This window comes from Chiloscyllium plagiosum, unplaced genomic scaffold, assembly GCF_037043375.1.
Source record: "Chiloscyllium plagiosum isolate Xiang-an unplaced genomic scaffold, Cpla_swu_hap1 HiC_scaffold_23, whole genome shotgun sequence".
Taxonomy (NCBI): domain Eukaryota; kingdom Metazoa; phylum Chordata; class Chondrichthyes; order Orectolobiformes; family Hemiscylliidae; genus Chiloscyllium; species Chiloscyllium plagiosum.
Window position 1 is genome coordinate 45,973,006 of NW_028270161.1, and position 22,218 is coordinate 45,995,223.

The 22,218-nt window shown below is 40.2% G+C and overlaps 1 protein-coding gene across 17 annotated transcripts in view; it reads left to right on the forward strand.

Moving 5' to 3' along the window:
• The first annotated feature begins 1,753 nt into the window (after positions 1 to 1,753).
• Positions 1,754 to 22,218, forward strand: part of LOC122561637 (potassium voltage-gated channel subfamily A member 1-like) — a 250,780-nt gene continuing 230,315 nt past the window's right edge. For 11 of the 17 annotated variants that reach the window (XM_087999618.1, XM_087999617.1, XM_043713581.2 and 8 more), the window contains exons 1-2: positions 2,859 to 5,010; positions 5,916 to 6,347. In XM_087999618.1, coding sequence (XP_087855744.1) covers positions 3,240 to 4,832 — 1,593 coding nt within the window. In that variant the 5' untranslated portion in view covers positions 2,859 to 3,239 and the 3' untranslated portion in view covers positions 4,833 to 5,010; positions 5,916 to 6,347. The other 6 variants (XM_043713583.2, XM_043713580.2, XM_043713584.2 and 3 more) reach the window with 3 other exon arrangements.

Genomic DNA, 22,218 nt, shown 5'->3' on the forward strand with positions numbered 1-22,218 from the left:
TCTCAATTCACCCACCGCCTTTTCATTACAGTTTGTGGACACAAATCTACATGGGATGTACTGTATTCTACTCAAGTTCAACATCAGTAGCAGGCTTCCTTATTCACACATTTTATTCTAAACCTTGAGAAAAAAAAAATTCAGAAAAAGCATTCACTGGGATGCAGAGCAACAGATTGGAGTAGGCTGCAACCATTCTCTCATTACAGTCACCATCTCTTCCCAAATCCCTGTTAGATGTCAAATCACTGCCAATGTTGGAATTTCACATATCTTCTGAAGGAAGAAAGTTTGTGATGTTTTGATCAATCTGTGGGTGAGGTTTTTCGAGTCATTACGGTTCCAGATGGATACCCAAAGTCACTAAGCCGCCAGGTGAGGTAGGATGGACTGGTTCACCACCTTTATTTGTTTATCTCCTCAGTTGGTTGCAACAAGGTTATTTTAAAAAGAATTCCACTCTCTGAATCCTTTCTTCCAGACTGAATTATTGTTTTAAAATGAGCCAATTTAAACAGGCTTTCTTGAATTAACAAATGAGTGAGCTTATTTGTTACTTAATGTGAAAAGAAACAATAAAGTAATACACATACATCCAGATTAGGATTTTTTAAAAGTGAGTCTAATAAAACAAGATACAAGTTAAAAAGAGTGTAGATTAGTCTCTCTGCATGGTCCATGAAGAATAGACGTTTGAACAGTGAATTATTGGATTTGAAGTTAATCAAAATCCTTTTGACCTATTTCCTGTTGGTGGTGGTTGGATAGTAACACTCAGAGCAAAAGAATCCTCTCTTGTTTTTTATTGTTTTTAGCTGGCTGGCTTCCAGCACTCATAGTCAGAGAGTCCTTTTACCTGCAATGCAGGGATGACTTGTAGGTGATTCTTTTAGTAGCAAACCTTCACATACCAGCACTCTCAGACTAGGGTTGCAATCAATTGTAACGACTTTGAATATATTAGTGGAAGGATAACACACACACAAAAATATGTCTGCAAATGATAGTTTTATGCTAAGGGGGCTATACATTAACTCCCTCATTATCTCTTCCTATTATGCCTCACTCTTTGTGATTTCCCCAACATCCTGCAGGTGTGACATTCCATGGGTCTTGCAAAGTATTTTTCTGAACTGCACTGAATTGCATCTATATTTTGGGAGTCTGTCGCAGGTCCTCTTTTTTATTAAAAAAAATCACATTTTGGAATTAAAAGTTCAAAGTGTTCTTACTTTGGGATTCTGATCTATCATCCTGACAGTACAATGTACAGAAGATCCTGAAAAGCCTGCACTTGACTTCCTAATGGCCGAGGGTCCTTTCTGAGACCAAGACATTGTGAATTGTTTCTTCAATCTGTTAGTAAATACAGTTTATTGGCATGAATAATCTTCATGCCATTCACTATTTTAAGGGGTGGTAGCATTTATTACCTCTCAATCTTCTGAAAACAGGTTTGTTATTAGATTACTTACAGTGTGGAAACAGGCCCTTCGGCCCAACAAGTCCACACCGACCCGCCGAAGCGCAACCCACCCATACCCCTACATTTACCCCTTATTACCTAACACTACGGGCAATTGAGCATGGCCAATTCACCTGACCTGCACATCTTTGTGACTGTGGGAGGAAACCGGAGCACCCGGAGGAAACCCACGCAGACACGGGGAGAACGTGCAAACTCCACACAGTCAGTCGCCTGAGTCGGGAATTGAACCCGGGTCTCTAGTGCTGTGAGGCAGCAGTGCTAACCACTGTGCCACCGTGCCGCCGTTATGTTAGCGTGTTATTTATGAACTATCAAATTGTGCACCTATTCTGGTTAAATGTGCTTAGTATTTCACAGTCTGTATTCCTAAAACTCATGAGATAATTGTGTTTAGCCTCTCTTTGAAGAATATTTGCTTAGGAAGACACCGATGCAAGAATTTGCTTTTAAAACCTGGAAGCAAACTCATGCCTCAGTATAAGTGTGCTGCCTTACAGATTGTGCTTTGTGCAAGCTGTCAAACTCCTGTCTAGTGCATCGATCAATTGGGATCTTCCTACCTGATTACTTTGCATTAGTTTTGTTTTGGTGGCTGTCAATTTATTTACTACTGAATCACTCCGTAACGTTCCATAAAGAAACAGCACCATGCAACTTAGTCAATATATTTTCTCAATCTCTGACCCGATAAAAACCTTGGTTTCTTCACATGTTTAGGTAACATATGAGGCAGAAAAACTAAACATGCTTACATGTGATTCTGTGGTTAGCCTTTCACTAGTGGCTATGGATGGGGAAAGACCACATGAAACATGGTTGACCAGGAGATACTCTAACCACTGCTAAAGGCATACCAGAAGTTGATCATCGACCTGATTGACTACGGTTTGAACACATCTTCAGTGTCCATCAAGTTGTTTAACAGACCAATATCCATATGTTGAATTAGTCGGCAAAAGATATTCAGAGATTTATTTGATATCCACGCAAAGACCAGTTTTCCATTCTGGACACTGTCCCTGACCCAAGGCTCTCTACCAGGAAACGGTTCTGGTACACCCTTCGTGGGATCTGCATTTCTGAAACAGACAATGCCCCGGAGCAGGAGTCAAACCCAAGCTCCTGACTCAGAGGTAGGGACAGTGCCCACTGTGTCACAAAACCTCCCTGACCCAACTGCAGCAAGCACTTTGACCACCATGTTGGGTAAACGAAATAACATTCAAACTGTTTGTTCTTTATGTATGTATATATATCAAAAAAACGCCTAACATTCTACCCATCTGTATTTTGAAGTCATTTAAAAGTGGGAGAAGGGTTGATGTTTGAGGCTGGCGAGCAGACTTCGCTTCTCACGGCAGGTACCTGGCTTGTCTCTGGGATTGGGAATGGGAAGGGGGCGGGCAAGAGGAGGGCAGGGACAGGGTTGGGGTGCATGGATTGGGATTAGTAGAGGGGTCCAGTCTGAGGTGGGAGATGGGTGATAAATTCTGCTGCTCACTTTCGACGTCAGAGGGAGAGAGAGCAGCAAACATGATTTATTTGTTGCTCATCCGGGTTCCGCTGCTGTATGCAATGCCTTGATGTATCTCTGTGCCTTGCTGTGGGGTGGGGAGTGCTGATTTCCTCTGTGTGTGTGTCTGTGTGTGTGTGTCTGTGTGTGTGGCAGTGTTCCGCTGAATGATCAGCTCCCGCTCCATGTGGAAGTCAGCGAGCCAGCCGCTCCTGTTGTCTATTTAATGGCTCGGGGATGGACATAGCTCTGGTGAGGCTGCAGGACGGCGGAGCGGCTCTGGGGAGCTGTCAGAGAGGTGGAGGTGTTGGAGGTGGGGGAGGCGGTATCTCGGCGCCCCTGGCTGTGAGCGCTGGCCCGGGCGAGATGAACGCGGCGGGGCCGCTGAAAGCGGCGGAGCAGGCTCCTCCGGTGGACAACCTGCCGCAGCAGCTGCTGGAGGTGAACCGCTCGGAGCGGGTGGTGATCAACATCGCCGGGCTCCGGTATGAGACCCAGCTGAGCACGCTGAGCCAGTTCCCGGACAGCTTGCTGGGCGACCCGGAGAAGAGGATGCGCTACTTCGACCCGCTCAAGAACGAGTACTTCTTCGACCGCAACCGGCCGTGCTTCGACGGCATCCTGTACTTCTACCAGTCGGGCGGCAGGATCCGCAGACCCGTCAATGTCTCCATCGACATGTTCGCCGACGAGATCCGCTTCTACAAGCTGGGGCCCGAGGCCATGGAGAGATTCCGCGAGGACGAGGGCTTCATCAAGGAGGAGGAGAAGCCGCTGCCCCGCAACGAGTTCCAGAAGCAGATGTGGCTCCTCTTCGAGTACCCGGAGAGTTCCAGCCCGGCCCGGGGCATCGCCATCGTCTCGGTGCTGGTCATTGTCATCTCCATCATCATCTTCTGCCTGGAGACCCTGCCCGAGTTCCGCGATGACCGGGACAGCGCCGGGAACTCGCCGCACAACGCCAGCGCCCAGAGCCCCGGGGGAAGCAGCAGCAGCAGCAACAGCCTGACCGACCCCTTCTTCATCATCGAGACCACTTGCGTGGTCTGGTTCACCCTGGAGCTGCTGGTCCGCTTCCTGGCCTGCCCCAGCAAGTCGGTCTTCGCCCGGGACATCATGAACATCATCGACATCGTGGCCATCATCCCGTACTTCATCACCCTGGGCACCGAGCTGGCCGAGCAGCAGTCCAATGGTCAGCAGGCCATGTCCCTGGCCATCCTCAGGGTCATCCGCCTGGTGCGGGTCTTCCGCATCTTCAAGCTCTCCCGCCACTCCAAGGGCCTGCAGATCCTGGGCCAGACCCTCAAGGCCAGCATGAGGGAGCTGGGCCTGCTCATCTTCTTCCTCTTCATCGGGGTCATCCTGTTCTCCAGCGCCGTCTACTTCGCCGAGGCGGACGAGCCCCGCTCCCACTTCAGCAGCATCCCCGACGCCTTCTGGTGGGCGGTGGTCACCATGACCACGGTGGGCTACGGCGACATGAAGCCGGTCACCATGGGCGGCAAGATCGTGGGCTCGCTGTGCGCCATCGCCGGCGTCCTGACCATCGCCCTGCCCGTGCCCGTCATCGTCTCCAACTTCAACTACTTCTACCACCGGGAGACGGACAACGAGGAGCAGGCACAGTACCTGAAGGACGACACGGACAGCGAGCCCAGTCACTCAGAGGAACTGAAGAGGAGCAGGAGCTCCCTGGGCAAACCCCTGGAGAACAGTGAGGGGGTGAACAATGGCGCAGGGGCCCACCTAAAGGTCAACAGTGCCCCAGACATCAGGAAATCTCTGTACGCGCTCTGTCTGGATCCAAACACAGAGACCGACCTGTAGCCCGCGGCCACTTTCCACCTGACAACTCTCCACAGAAAGACTTGTTTGGGGTTGAAAACAAAACAAAAACACCCAGCATTTGTACAAACCACAGAGGTTAGATTAGTTAAGCGAGAAGAAAATATCAATTTTATACACCGTTCTTTATCAGACAGAGAAAGATTCCAAGAGATTTATGGTAGACTATTTCTTAAATTTGTTTTTGGGTGGGTTGTTGGAGGGTGGGTTGTCAATGAGACGCCAGTTTTCTACAGGTGCACAATAGGACAGCTTGGAGCTTGTGGACAGTTCCAACTGTTCCGTCTTTTATTTGTTTTGCCTTCACCTAATTGGAAACAAATGCAAAGTCTTCAAATTCCATAAGTGTTTTTTGAATTTGTTATTGCGGCGGAAGGTGTGAATTAGCTGAGTTTTCTTTTGCTGTGAAGAAGAAAGGTCATGGACTGTTCCATCCTTTGTTTCCTGGATTATTCCTTTCATGTTTTGTTTCATACATACATACATACAAAATTAAGCGGTAGGGGTGGAAAGTGGAAATGTATTTAAGCGCATCAAAGCCTGTCATGATGGGAGTTCGCAACAGTGTTTGTATTATTTACAATGTAGCTACCGTCAGAGAGAGAGAGGAAATTCAGTTTGTTTGAAGAGTTTTTTTCTTAAGGAAGACAAAAATCGTATTTGTATTTAGACAATATGGGACTCCTCTGTTCGCAATATATTTTTCAAAGTCTTCATGGGACAAAATTCGAACAGATCATACAAGAATTACTGAACAGTATATTTAGATAATTGGAACATTCCTTGCTTACTTCATATTTATGGAGACTGAAATCAGCAACTTCAGCTTTTTGTACTGGTTTTCCACATTTGGAGAAATTCTAGACTCTCTCTTTGCTGGTAGAGCTGTCAGAGCTTATTGTACATCCACTTAATGTGTTGCAAATAATCTAATGTAAACAAATATCCAAAGGAATTCACTTGAGGATCCCCTTGATCATATTTGTAATGACCTAAGTAAATGCATTGATTTATACTACTGTTGTAAAATAACATTTTTAAAATCTGCATATTTATCCTGAACAGTAAATCTGCAAAACTGGGTTGTATGAGAACAGACGAAGATTGGGATTAAATACCTGAAGTTTAACACATGAACTGTGAAGTAATAAAAGTTGAGACGACAGAGCGATGAAACAACAAAAGATAATCAACACGTATTTTTGAACTGGAAACATATTTCACAAATAGATGATCACAAATAATTCTGGATTTAATACTTGCTATGATTCGTCTTTTATCTTGTGAAAATGTTTAGAGGAAGTGAACGTTTGGACAACATTATATGTTAGGGACTGCCTTATAACTATCGCAAATCTATAACAATTTGAAACAAATCTTGTGATGTGGAAGGATTTTTACCAGATTCTGAACTGATATTCAGAACACCCATGTCTTCAAATGGACAAAACACCTGTCTCTTGTGAGTGGCTCACTGCTGCAGGCACATGATCGAAGGTTAGTGTTTTACCATTTCTTTTTAAAAGCTTACCTTGCTTAAAAAGTAAACCAAAAACAAAGATTTAAAAAGGGTACAACTTATTTTATTTGTAACCCTTTTAAACATAAACAATTGTTGAGTTATAGAACATTGTGAAATTATCAAAGTACTACCTACATTCATAACAAATAGACAAGATCATTCATTCTAATGCAGCTGTTTTGGCATTAAATGTGCAGATAATTATAAAAAGTATCGACAAAGAGCTACAAATATTGACTTCACTGTGAGCTTATCAGAGTATTCTCTGCTTTGCTGAATGACATTACTTTGATTGGCAGGAAGCTCTCTGCTGATAAGCAATCCATACTTTGAGCCCTGAACCTATTGTGCTATTTTCAGACGTTAATTGCATAATGTTAAGCATGAATTTTGTAAATAGCTTACAAACTCAGATTCTGATATTCTGATTTAAAGTTTTCTTCTGCCTTATGCTTATAGAAAGTTTACAAAATTACTTGAACATTAAATAGCACTATCTTGTTATTTAGATAATTTTCAAATGAAATCTGGAAATGTTTTACAAATACATATTTGATATGGATTGTACAACCACAGGGGGGAGACGACGCCATCAGAAATAATGTCCTGCCTTATTTAACAAAAATAAATTTCCAATTTCAAAACAGCTGAATTGAGAGTCACCAGCATCAGTGCCACTCTTTTGTTTTCTTAAAGATGAACTAATAAGGGTGTTTTGGTTCATAATTTATGGGTCTTTCCTTGATATTGCCGTCTTATACACCCCACAGGTTCTTAACATAAATTTAATTTGACTTGCAGGAAATATGTTTAAAACAATCATTCATAATTGCTGTTTACAGCTTTTTAGCATTTGACAGTATACATATGTCAGCAGCCTCGAAGATCAAATGAATTCAGATGGCTGACTGTTTCAACATTACAGGCTAAAGATTTTCTTTGGTTGCTTGGTGATTGTAACATCATACCCACAGCAGGAAGATTGCTTCTTATCATTATTTCTGGTGAAAACATGAATGCATTCTCAAATGACATGATTTTAATTTTGCTAGAAATGCTAACCAAAGGAAATCTTCCTTTTACATTTCAATGTTGCATGTGCTTAGTGGCCAAGGGAAAAAAAATAACCCCGATTGTCACCTTACTTTGTTTGGTGTTGTTTCTATTTATTTCTTATGCACAGACATGTTTAAAAATTGTACATTTCATGAATGAAGTGCTGAGTTCATTCGTGTTGAATTATTTGTGAGTATTTGTTCAAAATGTTATTGACAGGATATATGAAATTATATTTTGTGTACTAAGTGGTATGAACAATTGTCATGTTTCATTCACAGAACTAAACTTTAATTCACAGCACAGTTTTCTGAAGAATGCTCCATTTTATTGCAGTACTTATCTTCAAGATAGGCACTGATAAGCATACAGTGCAGATCAAGCATTAGTAATGTGTAGGACTAGATGGTATTTGGCTTATTTGGTTTGTATGCCTTTCATGAAGAATTGCCTCAGCTCAAATTCAGCTAAGTCTTCTTTATTTGTTAGCCACAAGTGCAATGAGTCTGGGCAATGTCAGGGTAGCACCTCATGAAGTTGATTTTCACTTATTGGTGGGCTGTTTGTTCTTCATTTAGCCCTATTTCTGTTGCTGTTTAGGTTAATGAGCATAAAAACAGGGAACGTGTTAAATAGGCATCCCACTCCTATTCTGTATCTGGCAATAAAGGTGAAATTTCATCCCAAAGGCTGCTATTCAACCACGCAAAACTCCATATATTTTTCACAAAATTGATTATATCACTGAGGAAATGCAGAACTATGAATTATGGGCAAGTTCATAAAGGTGCAACATCCTTGATGTTGAGGCAGATCAATGTGATGGAGAAAAGGGAGCTAAAAGCTGCACCTGCAAGTATTATGAGGTTATGTGATGGCAATCTTGAATATTTAACTTGGAAATTCAATGTTCTATTCCTTGAATTTAAAATAAACAGAAGATGCTGGAAATACCCAGCAAGTCTGGCAACATGCATGGAGAGAGAAATAGTTATCATTTCCAGATTTTGCTCTAGTTGAGTTTAGTTGATCATCCGGAATGCATATCATACCCATGAGTTTGTTTTTTGAATGTTATTATGAAAATTAGCCAAGGATTGCAGAGACTTTGGCATCAAAATCAACTGAGATTAACACTTTTCAGAAGATCGTGTTTGTCTCTTTGTAGCTCTTTGAAATATGTAACCTAGAAATTTAGACACATTCTATTGGGCTGGAAATTTGGTGTAGGTTCTCCCAAGCTCATATGGAATGGCTTTGGTTATTAACACCGTTTCTACTAATGCTCTGCTCTTTTCCTGCTGGACCTGTGGTAAGAGATTAAAAACGCACTTTGTGGAATCTCAATGCCATTGTGGATGTTATTTGCCCTCATTGATAGTAATTTGGAATGATCTGTCCATTATGAGGCTAGTAGTGTTGCATCACTGTGTTATCAAGGGAAAATTATGCCCCATTTGGAAGTAGAGTGATTGTTGGGTGAAGTCATTCACAGCCTGGAACTCTGGGAGGAATGCTCCATGGTATTGGCACAAGTAGAGCAGAACAGGATCTCTATCTTCCCATGGAAGTGGCAGCAGTCTACATCTCAATCCCAGGAATATGGTTATTTAGATGAGGGGTCCATTCAGTAGCAAACAACTACTTTCCTCTTCCTTGTAGCCATCTGAGGTTGTGTCAATTTGTGTTGAACTTTGGTGTCATATTTGAGGTTATGACAATATATCTGTGCCATCACTATGATGCTTTTTTCCACTTGCCTAACATTACTTGACTCTACCCTGGCTCATATATCTACTACTGAAACCATTAACCTTGCCTTTATTAACTCTAGACTTGACTACTCTGAAGCATTGGTGAATCTTCCACCTTCTGTAATTTGGAGGTCTTCTAAAATGTTGCCTTTATCCCAACTGACAAAGCACCAATTTACCCATCACCCCCTGTTTGTTCTATCCTCCACTTAGGCAGTATCTCAGTTTTAGCATTCTTATCCTGGTTTTCAAATCCCTCCATGGCATCTATGAATTACCTTCAGCACAAAAGTCCTCAGATATCTGCTCTGTTCTGACCTACTTCTTTGAGCAATCTTTAGGTCATGTGCCTAGAATATATGTGACTTGATATACATTTTACTTTTTAACAATCATGTGAAGCACCTTGGAATATTTTATTGGGTTAAGCATTATATGTAAATACATGTCTTTGTTACAAACTGGGAAGCATGCACCAAATGCAACTACTTGCATCATTGATGGCTTGGTATTATGCCACTGTCAGTAAACATAGCCTGGAAAATGCCAAGTAAAAGTTAAGAATGTGAAACTTAACTTTCAGGAAGATAAAGTTATTTCCAGAAATTGATTCTATTAACTTGTCCTTGGTTTTTAAGCCTTTTGTTTTACAACCTGAGGAAGTTTCTTCATAACACAGATTAAGAGCCAGTGTTAATGAGGCTGCTGAAGTCATTTGGAATTTCAGGGATAGTTTAGGGAACATCACAATGGACTTATATGATACTGCATGTTGAAGGGTGGGGTGGCAGATATAAGATGAATCCTTACATGGTAACATTGTACATTTAATTGGCTTTGCTTACTGGTACTCTAGTGGTTCACTTGCATCACTAAAGCCTGCAGTGTCACATATGTTATCGTGGAACTTTGTTTCTTCCGTGAAATTTCATTTTCCTTGTTCAGAATTGCACAAATGGAATTCAGCGCAACTTCTCTGTAAAAAGGACAGATTATCTTTAAAAACAGAATTTTGGTTGCACCACATGTTCTTATCACAATGCTGCTTCGCTCCCAGCAGAGTGAAATGACTCTTTATTGTGCACAGAAGAAGCCAGAGCCATTTACCAGAATGGGACTACCATGTAAATAAGATGGCAACAACAAATTTGCGTACTACCTACCTCCAACTGAAACAGCAAAGGCAGGTCACGAATTGTATTCTCTGTGTCCAAATCATTGGCATCGATTCATCTATTTTTAGCATTTTAAATATATAAATAAATATATACATACACAGACACATATATATAATATATAGTTGTATTGGCAGTCATTCTGTGCATTAAAAATCTAATATACAAGTTCCCAGGCAACGTGAGCTATGACCAAATCTTGGTTTAAAGCTTTTGTTGCACAAATCTTTTCATTAGAGATGTATGAATTGTGCTTCTTGTCTCCACCTTCAGTTTTCCATTTCTTCTTGTAGCTTAACTGCCTGTCTCAAACAATCAGGCTCCAATTGCCAGCACACTGTGGAAGAGTAACCTGTCTTATTGTATGGCAATTTGCATTAGTGAATCAGCACCTTATGATGCCAGGCAACCACTTGAATATATTATTCGGCAGGAAGCTCTCATCTTTACTTCATATTATTCTGTTCCATTTGATCATGGTTTAGACAAAATTGTGCAAACTCCATCGTCATGAAAGATAAAAAAAATCAATATTTTTCAACTGTAATGCGTATGATTCATATTCGTTATTTTAGTTGTTTGAAAATCTTCATAAATGCAGCAATAATAGATACTTTGAAAGCTGCAATAAGTAATAAATAGCATTGGATTAATCATTATATTGCAAGCAAGTAATACAATTGTATGTGGTACCAGATAAAGCATTCGTTGTCTACACAGTAATTAGTTGAATATCATAGACACAAAGAGACATCAATAGTGTATGATTAGGACCAAATATAGATTCTTTTCCTCTTATTCCATATTCACAATGGCAAAAATATGAAAGCAGATTGTGGACAAATAGAAATGTAATCTGTATGTTAATGTTCTCACTCCATGAAAATGTTTTGTTGAGTACAGTTGGGCATTTCCAATGAAATTTAAATTTCAAAGCAAATTAGATTAGATTAGATTACTTACAGTGTGGAAACAGGCCCTTCGGCCCAACAAGTCCACAACGCCCCGCCGAAGCGCAACCCACCCATACCCCTACATTTATCCCTTACCTAACACTAGGTGCAATTTAGCGTGGTCAATTCACCTAACCTGCACATCTTTGGACTGTGGGAGGAAACCGGAGCACCCGGAGGAAACCCACGCAGACACGGGGAGAATGTGCAAACTCCACACAGTCAGTCGCCTGAGGCGGGAATTGAACCCAGGTCTCTGGCGCTGTGAAGCAGCAGTGCTAACCACTGTGCCACCATGCCTCTGAAAATATCAATTTCAGAGTGTGATTCATCATTCACTTATGTTGTTCCACACAGGCATATAAAGATATGGTTTTGAAATTATATTGAAGGCAGAATAGTTAAAGTGTGCAGTTTAATTGTTGTGATCTGATTGTAAGCCAAGGCTTCAAGGTATAATAAGATTAGATCTTTTGAACCATGCATGTCAACATGTTTTTATTGTTGAAGATAGACATTTCATTAAAACTTTTCTACTCTAGACAATTCAAGGAAATACTGGTGGGAGTTTGTGTGCCTTCTTCCGGCAAAGAATCGGGGCCTGTGAATTAACGTGTATCATTTCTGGTGTGCACAAGTGCTATGAGCATGATTGATTATTTCAAATTGGTCCTCAGTGTAATTATTTGTACATAGGGCTTATTTAGAAAATGTTGTCCAATTGAAGAATGACTCATGCTGGATAGTTTGTTGTGGGTTTTGAAAGTGCTAGCTGGTTGGATATGGTCAGCAACTTGCTTTCTGTAAACAGCGAAGGTGACATGCTGTTTGGTATGATTTGCCAGTCTTTGGGACAAATGACCAATATGCCTAGCATTACACTTGTGTTGAAATTCATATATGACATTACTGTGTGATTGGCAGAACATCTTTCTAGCTTGACAGTAGCATACTGTCAAACAGTGCCCTGCTATTTGTAGACAGAAAGAACATATACCCTGTATCTGTTTCAACTCAACAAAATAGCTGACAGTTCTGTTTTGTTTGTAGGTGACAGTCATTCTCTGGTTAACTTTTTCAGGGCAATGTCTTGACCAGTCAGAGGCAACCTGTGTGGTTTGAAATTTTAAAGTTTTGCAGTTAACTCTTGATCATCATAAACTGGCATATTTTTAATGGTAACACCTCTGCCAATGTAAAATCACTTGCTGTTCAATTAGCATTCTCCTCTCATACAGGTATACATTTTGTTTCTCCTTTGGTATTTCTTGCGAATTGTCATTAGTACAGGATGAAAAGCTTTGTCAAAATGTGGCTTTTTTCAGCAGTACTCAAGTTTTGTACTACCAAATGACTATTTAGAAACATTTATAACCTCATACCATGATAATGTTTGCCTTCCACATTTAATTTTTTTCAGTTTTTTTGTTTTTTTCACTCTATATCTTCCTGCACAAATATGCGGAAAAGGAATCAAAGCAGTTAAGATATTATGAACTTTTACTTGTATCTTCTTTCTTGTTTTAATACAGAAAAGTATAAATAAAATGTGAACAATAATGATTATTTTTCAATTTTCAACATGAAGCTGGATTAATGAGCAGGGAATTACTGGGCCAGGGTACAAAAATGATAATTTAGTTCCCATTGTAATGTTAAATTTTCTGTCCTTATTTATATGCTTCCAAACTCCTCTGCGCACCATTATAAAGGAAAGTGCTTATGTTAAGCTTTCTAGTCATGGAAGAACTTGCTTTGTCTGACTTGGAGGGGAAGGGTTGAACTTTAATTTGTCCATTTTGACAGGACGAGGACTGAGCTGGGCTGGAATACTTTCTGAAGGCTGAGCCAGAGATTTTACAGAATTGCAAGCCAAATCCAGAGTCTGAAGGAAGAGAATAGATATTCATGGGAGTGAGGTGAAAAAGTAATCTTCTAAAATTGCATTGGCGATAATCGGGATGAATTGACTCCTGAATGACTTCACCACTGCTTGTCATTCTGTAATGACATCCTTTTTTGACTGGTGATAACGGAGGATGCCGAGAAGGGAAAATAAAACTAACACACAAAAAACAGAAAAGGTGTTCACAAAGAGTGTAAGTAGATATAAAACATTTTGATGCCAATCTATCTTTTTTTTCCTGTATACTATATTTGTTCCATTTCCATCTTTCCCAAGGTTGATATTTGAATATTCTTATACTCCTATCTTGTTCGTTTGTTTTCTGGATGTTTTCTCTTACTTTCCCTTTCTGTTTAAACTTCCCTTTATTTTCCTAGACACCTGCTCTCACTATGGGGTATCCCTGGTGTCTTCATGTCATGTGATATTTATAGAGTGAGCACACCTGATTATATAACACGAGGAATGATGTCATATGTGTTTTATCTCCACTGGAGTTTCTGCACTGCGCAGAATGACATTCAAAGTGTTATACAGCACAGACACAGACCCTGCGTTCCAAGTCTTCCATGCAAACCAGCTTTTCAAAACTAAATTAGTCCCACTTGCTTGCATTTGGCCCATATCCCTCTAAACCTTTTCTATTCATGCACCTGTCTAAATGTCTTTTAAACATTGTAACTGTACTTGCATCTACAACTTCCTCTGGCAGTTCGTTCCATGTGTGAACTCCCGTCTATGTGAAAATGTTGCACCTCAGGTCCCTTTTCAATCTTTCTCCTCTCACCTTAAAAATGCCTCCTAGTTTTGAACTCCTCCACCCTAGAGAAAAAAAAATCCTTTGCTATTCACCTTATCTGTGCCCCTCATGATTTTATAAACCTCTATAAGGTCATTCCTTAACCACCTTAGCTCCAGTGAAAAAAGTCCCAGTCTATGTTTATAACTCAAACCCCCAGTCACGGCAACATCCTGGTTTTTTTTTGAATTCTCTCCAATTTAATAGTATCCTTCCTATAGTAGGATGACCAGGACCGTACACAGTACATCAAAAGTAGCCTCACTAACATCCTGTACAATGTCAATATGACATCTCAATTCCTGTGCTCAATGGTCTGAGCAATGAAGGTAGCCTGTTAAATGCCTTCTTAACCACCCTGTCTATATGTGATTCAAATTTCAAAGAATTATCTGCCTGAACCCTTAGGTCTCTCTGTTCAAGAACACCACTCAAAGCCCTACCATTAATTGTACAAATCCTGCCCTTGGTTTGTTTTACCAAAATACAATACCTCACATTTATCTAAATTAGACTCCATCTGCCATTCTTCAGCCCATTGGCCCAATTGATCAAGATTCCTTTGTAACCTTAGATAACCTTCTTCAATGTCGACTGAACCACCAATTTTGGTGTCATCCACAAACTTATTAACCATGCCTCCTAAATTTTCATCCATATCGTTTATATAAATGACAAACAAAATTGGAATCAGTGCCGATCAGTACAGAACACCGCTGGTCACAGGCCTCCAGTCCGAAAAATAGCCCTCCACCTCAACCCTCTGTCACCTATGGTCAAGCCAATTTTGTTTCCAATTGGCAAGCTGTCCCTGAATCCCATATGATCTAACTTTACTAATTCATCTATCATGTGGAATCTTGTCAAAGGCTTTACTAAAGTTCATGTAGACAATGTCTACCACTATATCTTCATAATCGTTTTGGTTATGAACTTCACAAACTCTATCAAGTTGGTGAGATACAAATTCCTAAGCTCAAATGGATGTTGACTGTCCTTAATCAGCCCTTGCCTCTGCAAATGCATGTAAGTCCTATCTCTCAGAATCCCCTCCCACAATTTACCCATCACTGAAGTCAGATTTATGGTCTGTAGTTCCCAGGCTTCTCCTTACAGCCTCTCTTAAGTAAAAGCACAACATTAGCCACCTTCCAGTCCTCTGACACTTCAACCATGGTTATAGATGATACAACTATCTCTGCTAGGACCCCGCAATTTCTTCCCTAACTTCCCACAATGTCCTGCGATCCACTTGATCAGGTTCTGGAGATTTATCCATGATTTATTTTCATTTTTTTAAGATCTTCTGTGCGCCCTTTTCTGTAATGTGAACTGTTTTCAAAACATCAATATTTATTTCCCAAGTTCCCTAGCCTCCATTTCTTTCTCCACAGTAAAAACTGACGTGGAGTATTAATTTTGTATCTCTCCCATCTCCTGTTGTACCATGCATAAGTCACCTCGTTGATCTTTAAGCGATCCTGTTTTCTCCCTGGTCGCTCTTTTGCTCTTAATGTACTTGTAGATTCCTTAACCTTATTTTCCAACTTCTGTTGTATTTATGAACTGGATAATTGATGTTATTAACGACTTTTAAAAATTGCATTCGACATAAACATTTATATACAAACATCTGTAGAATTGTATGGAAATATAAGATTGAGCGTCCCATACATTTGAAGTTTGATGATTCCACAGGTTTTATTACATTATGAAGCTATAAACAAAAAGTAGACCATTCTGGAAAGGCACTGTAGATAACCCTGCATCTCAGAAAGAAAGAGGTCATGTTTCAGATGAGAACCTACATTTCCTGTATTTTAACCTTCATTGGATTTCCAGCAGCCTTCATATTGCTTTTTCTTGCCATTATGAAGCTACAGCTGGGAATGCAGGCTGATTGGTCTCTTGCAGGTACCCAGTTGAATAAGCCCTGAGGGCTTCATGAAGAATAAAGTGGAAGAGGTGTGTGACTTGGAATGTTGATTGTGTGGGTTCATGCAGTTTTATCAGAAGGCCACATTATGCATTTTCTCTTAGGTTTTCTTTATGCAAAATGTATAACTAACTGTGAAAATGTGGGCAGAAATATTTCATTTCAGAGCATGATGTGGAGATATTAATCCAGTAGTTATTGTTGCCAATATAAGTAAATGGAACGGGAGCATTTTCCTCTGTACACAATTATTTACAAGTGATAAAATGATGAATAGAGCAACGTTGTACAAAAATGCAATTATCTGAGATCGGAAAGGGATGCGTAGAATATGGGAGTGCAATTAATATACTTAGTTGAGGGAAATTCTCAGAATAAATGATTTTACTGGTTTTTGTTCAGCTGTTGATATTGTTAATACTAGCAAATACTCCAGGCTTTTTTGTATTCATTCAAAGGATGTCAGAATTGCTGGCTAGACAAAACATATTGTGATGTTCTCGTTTGACAATCAAGTGGCAGTTGAAGTTCAAAGGTCTTCTCAGCAATTCCAGAAGAATTAGTTGCAAAGAGAACTTCCTTTTTTTAAACAGATAGCAATAGAAAATTGATATTCATGGAGATAATGTGAAAAGGGAATTCCAAGACAATATTTAGGACTAAACTGATAAAATTATAGATACATTTGGGACACAGATAAGGGTCTCTTCCTTGGAATGGTGGAGTTCAAAATGAGGGGGCATCATTTTAAGATGAGAGGAGAAAGTTTTAAAAAGGATATGAGGTGCAACATGTTTACACCAAAGAGTGGTTCGTGTCTAGAATGAACTGCCAGAGGAAGTGGTGGTTGCAGGTACAGGTACAACATTTATTGGATAAGTACATGAAAGAAAAGGTTTCGAGGGATATGGGCTAAATGCAGGCAAGTGGGTCGAGTTTAGTTTGGGAACATGGTTGGCATTGACTGGTTGGACTGAAGGGTCTGTTTCCATACTGTACAACTCTATGGCTCTATGACTCTATGACTCCATAAAGCATAAACATTTTCAACCAGGAACAAGAATAGGCTTGTTGCTCTGAGTATGGTTCACCATTCGACAAGATCATGGATGAGCTGATTTTATCATCAATTCTACATTTCTGTATGTCCCCAATAATCTTTCATCCCCTTGGCAATCAAGAATCTGCCTTGGAAAAGTTTTAAAGACTCTGCATCTACTGTCTCTTGAGGACGGAATTCCAAAAATGCAACCATATGAGAGAAGTTTTTTTTTCCGCTCATTCTGTCTTAAATGGGCCCCCTGTTATTTTAAAACTAAGGCCCCCAGTTCTCGATTCTTCCACAAGAGAAAACATGCTTTCCACATCCATCTGGCCAAGTCACCTCTGGACCTTACGCAAAATATTATGTCATAGAGTCATACAGCACGGAAACAGACCCTTCAGTCCAATGGATTCGCGCTGATTAGACATCCCAATCTGACCTAGTCCCGTTTGTCAGCATTTAGTCCATATACCTCTCAATCTTTCCTACTCATATACCTATCCAGAAGCTTTTTAAATCTCATAATTGTACCAGTCTCCACCACTTCCTCTGGCAGCTCATTCCATACATGCACCACCCTCTGTCTGAAAAAGTTATCCCTCAGATCCTTTTTAAATCTTTCCTCTCTCACCCTAAACCTATGCCCTCTAGTTTGGACTCCCCCACCCTAGAAAAAGACCTTGGTATTCACCCTGTGCATGCCCCTCATGATTTTATCAACCTCTATAAGGTCTCTGATGCTGCAGGGCAAAAAGACCCAGCCTTTTCAAACTCTCCCTACAGCTCAAACTCCAGTCCTGGCAACACACCATCAAATCTTTTCTGCACCCTTTCAAGGTTAACAACATCCTTCCTGTAGTAGGAAATCAAAACTCTACACACTATTCCAAAAGAGGTCTCACCAATCTTCTGTACAACCACAGCATAACATTCCAACTCCTATACTCAATGTTTTGACTAATAAAAGCGAGCTGCCTGTGAATACCGGATACCTGAAATATAAACAGAAAATGCTGGAAATGCTCAACAAGTCTAACTGCATCTGTAGAAAGAAAATTCGAGCTAATGTTTCCGGAATTTGGCCTTTCAGGTTCTAATGATTAGCCATGGATGTCAAATGCTAAGTATCTCTCTCTCTCTCTCTCTCTCTCTCCAGATGCTGTCAGACCTGCTGATTAGGGGCGGCATGGTGGCACAGTGGTTAGCACTGCTGCCTCACAGCGCCAGAGACCCGGGTTCAATTCCCGCCTCAGGTGACTGACTGTGTGGAGTTTGCACGTTCTCCCCGTGTCTGCGTGGGTTTCCTCCGGGTGCTCCGGTTTCCTCCCACAGTCCAAAGATGTGCAGGGTCAGGTGAATTGGCCATACTAAATTGCCCATAGTGTTAGGTAAGGGGTAAATGTAGGGGTATGGGTGGGTTTCGCTTCGGCGGGTCGGTGTGGACTTGTTGGGTCGAAGGGCCTGTTTCCACACTGTAATCTAATCTAATCTAATCTAAAAAATCTAATTATTTCTAGAATTTCTGTTTTCATTCAGGAGCATACAGAAGGAGTTGAGAAAGATACAGTAGACCATTATTGACACAAGACATTTTTCAGAATCCGTGTCCCCTGAGAGTTAAATTAATATTTGCTTATTCTTTGGTGAGATAGGGAACTTAAGTTGCCAGTTTGAAAATCCTAATATTTGGTTGTTTGTGAGATTAAATATCAACTTACGTTTTAAAGTTCTTTTGCCCATTAAAAGTGAGTGATGCCTTTTTGCACACTCAGTTTATCTGATTATATCATTCACCTTGGGGTCATCAGATGATCAAATGATACATGGGAACATACAGGAATTTAGAGTAGGCTATTTGGCCATTCAACCCTGCTAGCCCATGTAATGAGAGTGTGCCTGATCTAATTGTATTCTCATCTTCACTTTCCTGCTAGCTCCCCCAAATTTTGTCTATCCAAAATTTGACTAACTCCATTTTTATTGTTTCCAAAGACCATAAAAATAGAGGACAGATGGAGTCCATTTAGTCTATTGTAGCTGTGCTGACTCTTTGATGCATCTGATCAAATATTTCCAAATATTTTTCCATAAGGTTGCTTAGCCCCCTTCCTGCCAACACCATCACCAACAGTACTTTTTAATTCCAAATTGAAAAATTCACTATCAAATCAGTTTGCACAATCTTCAGGCAGCGTGTTCCCACTCAGTGACAGGTGTGAGAAAGTTACATCCTGTCACTATTGGTTCTTTTGCAAGTCCCTTTAAAGCATGTCTTTGGATTATTAGCACTTCTGCCACTGGCAATGGCTTGTTCTTATTTCCTGTATCAAAACTGTTTATAATTTTCAGCACAAAATTAAATATTGTCTTGATCTCTAAAGAGAACAATTCAGCATCTCCAAATAGCTGAATTACCTCATCCCTGATATTATTCTGTTATGGAATCATGGAACTGTACAGTAATGAAGGAGGCCATTTAACCATTGAGCAACTGGAGGCACTTCTTGCACACATTCTAGGACACACAAAGTACCCTGGACATGCCATAGGCTATGGGAATGACAAAGAACAAGTTTCAACTGCTCCACCTTTCAATTAAAATGATTTGTGACTTATGCTTTTCACTTAATGCCCCTTTCCTGCTATTTATTATTCAATTATTTGTGCATAGTAACTTTTTTACTATTGTATCTCTTGCTCCTGCAGCACTGATTTCTCACTCTTACCAAATTCCTGTCACCTTTCTTGTCAGCAGATTAACCCAGATCTGTGTGTGTTGTCAGAAATACACTTATACATACCAATGAATTCACACTTTACCCAAATTTCTGTCACCTCTTTGCATAATCTTGTTATTCAGATATGGACTTTGCAGGACAAAATAAGTTTTAAACAAGTCAATAACATTATCAGTAGGACAAAAATATGCAGACCTCTTTGTACAATATAATTTAAATGTTTTGCTCCTTATTGACTTGAGAGACTTATCAAAATAATGGTTGATGTTTTACACATCACTTCGATATTTAAACCAAAGGGAATATGAAAATTATGCACAGTATTATCCTCCACTTATTACAATTTCAATTTTTACAAGTTACACAAAATTGACAAGAGTATTTCTAGAAATTGAAACTGATCACTAAATTGCTAACTTTAAATGTTAATACTTCAAGGTCATTGCATCATCTCCCTGGTACCTGAATAAAAGCTATCAAAGATCATGAAATAGGCTAATTATTTTGATAAATATATTCATGTATTTAATATTTAAAGAAGCAATGCTGCCTAATTAAATTTAACTTAAATCTATTAATGTGGGGGTGAATCATTAAAAATTTCAATTCTTCCATTTATTCCAATTTGTTTTGTTAATTTTAATTTGACATTTCTGTAGGTCCATTTACAGTCTGCTCAGGTCTCAAATTTAGCGTGTTAGCATTTTCCTCATGTGACTAATTCATTGATAGTAGTTGGTATGACGCAACAATGACTTGTCATTAGAATTTGAACACTGGGCAAACCCTACACATTGAGTTTGTGCATTGGTATAAAACAAATGGCACAGCCATCAGTGTGTTTATATCATAGGAAAAGTGGAATTGAGGATTATCAGGTCAACCGTAATTCCATTGAGCGAACAGACTTTATGGACTGGATGGCCTATTGTTCTCCTATGTCTTTTGACCTAATAGTCTCTGTCACTGAGGTGTGTCATAAAGTATGCGGCAAACACCCACTTTACGCCATTGTAACTGGTCATGACCTACTCTGTATGTGTGTCAGTAAAAGTTATGAGGGGGTTACATACCCAAAGCATTGATTCTGACCAAAGCAAGAAATGTGGTTTAAAGCTGCAAGTTGTGTCCATCACTCAGGTCATAGGGCTGGCCTGAGAAACATAAGTGTGAAGGCAAACATGATTGGTAAGTTCAAAGATCCTGAGCTTGAGAAATCGACAGAATCATTCTGCCCTATATGGTGATAGGAGGGAGTGCAAAATGCAGTCACCTGGTGTCTAGGGAGAAATATTGATGCGGTGAAGGAAAGTGAACTACTGCAGCTGTCTGTAAGAAAGTAGGATGACTTGATTATAAATAGATGGAAACTGGGACAATCAGGCATTTGTACGTTTCAATACACTTGGCTGTTTGAATATGAAAATCACAGTGGAGGGGGGGTTTTATTCAACTGATTCACTAGGAGCAATTCAGTCAGAACGTCATGAAGAATCCACAGTTCTGCATTCTGCTACATAAATGAAGATGAAGCTATCATATCTGAAACGTCAACTTTCCTGCTCCTCAGATGCTGTCTGACCACCTGTGATTTTCCAGCACTATACATTTTGACTTTGACTCTCCAGCATCTGCAGTCCTCACTTTCTCCTGTACTGGTCAATTCCCTACCCAGAGCCCGGGTGTCCGGGTTTGGAGAGGGTCACAGCGCTTTGTAAGTCAACCCTGGGAGTGCCTAGTGTACTGAGTTGAGGTGGAGACAGGAGAGGTCAAACAGAAGATTTGAGTGGAAAATTGATGTTGGAGGTGGGTGCTTGCTGACACAGAGTCAATTGGATGGGGTTCCAATTCCAGGATCTGGTTAAGTGAAGAGGCAGGACTTTGGATGCCTTGGCAGAGTGAAAGGAAGGGACAAATTGGAGTTCACAATCAGAGGCCTGGTTCTGGGTGGGAGGTTGGAAGCTCTGTTACCAGTTGTTACCACCTTTAAAGTTTTAAATTCACCTAATTAACACTGGGAATAGACAGTTTGTGGAACAGATTTTTCAAAATTTAAGCCCACCTCTAGTTACATGACCTACATCAGCCTTATCTCTATGTTAAAACTGTCTCCTCAATATTTCGTAACTGAAATGCTTGCAGCCGTGTTGAGCAGGTCAATACAATTCTAGTTTTTGTGTGTATGAGGTTTTACAGGGAAATGATACTAAATTTGAGCAAACCCTTATTTAGGTCACATTTGAAGTATTGGGTATAGTTTTAGGAACTCCATTCATGGAAGAATTATCACAAGGAACACAGATTTGAATTATTACCAGTTGTTGTGAGAGGTTATGTTAGTAAAGGAAGAGCCAAAAATAGATTTCTCCTTTTCAAAACAGGAGAATCTAATGGATATCTTAAAACAATGAAACATTTTGCGAGGCTAAATGGTGGAAGATTTTAACTGCAGGTTGGCATTTCAGTAACCAGTCAACATAGGCT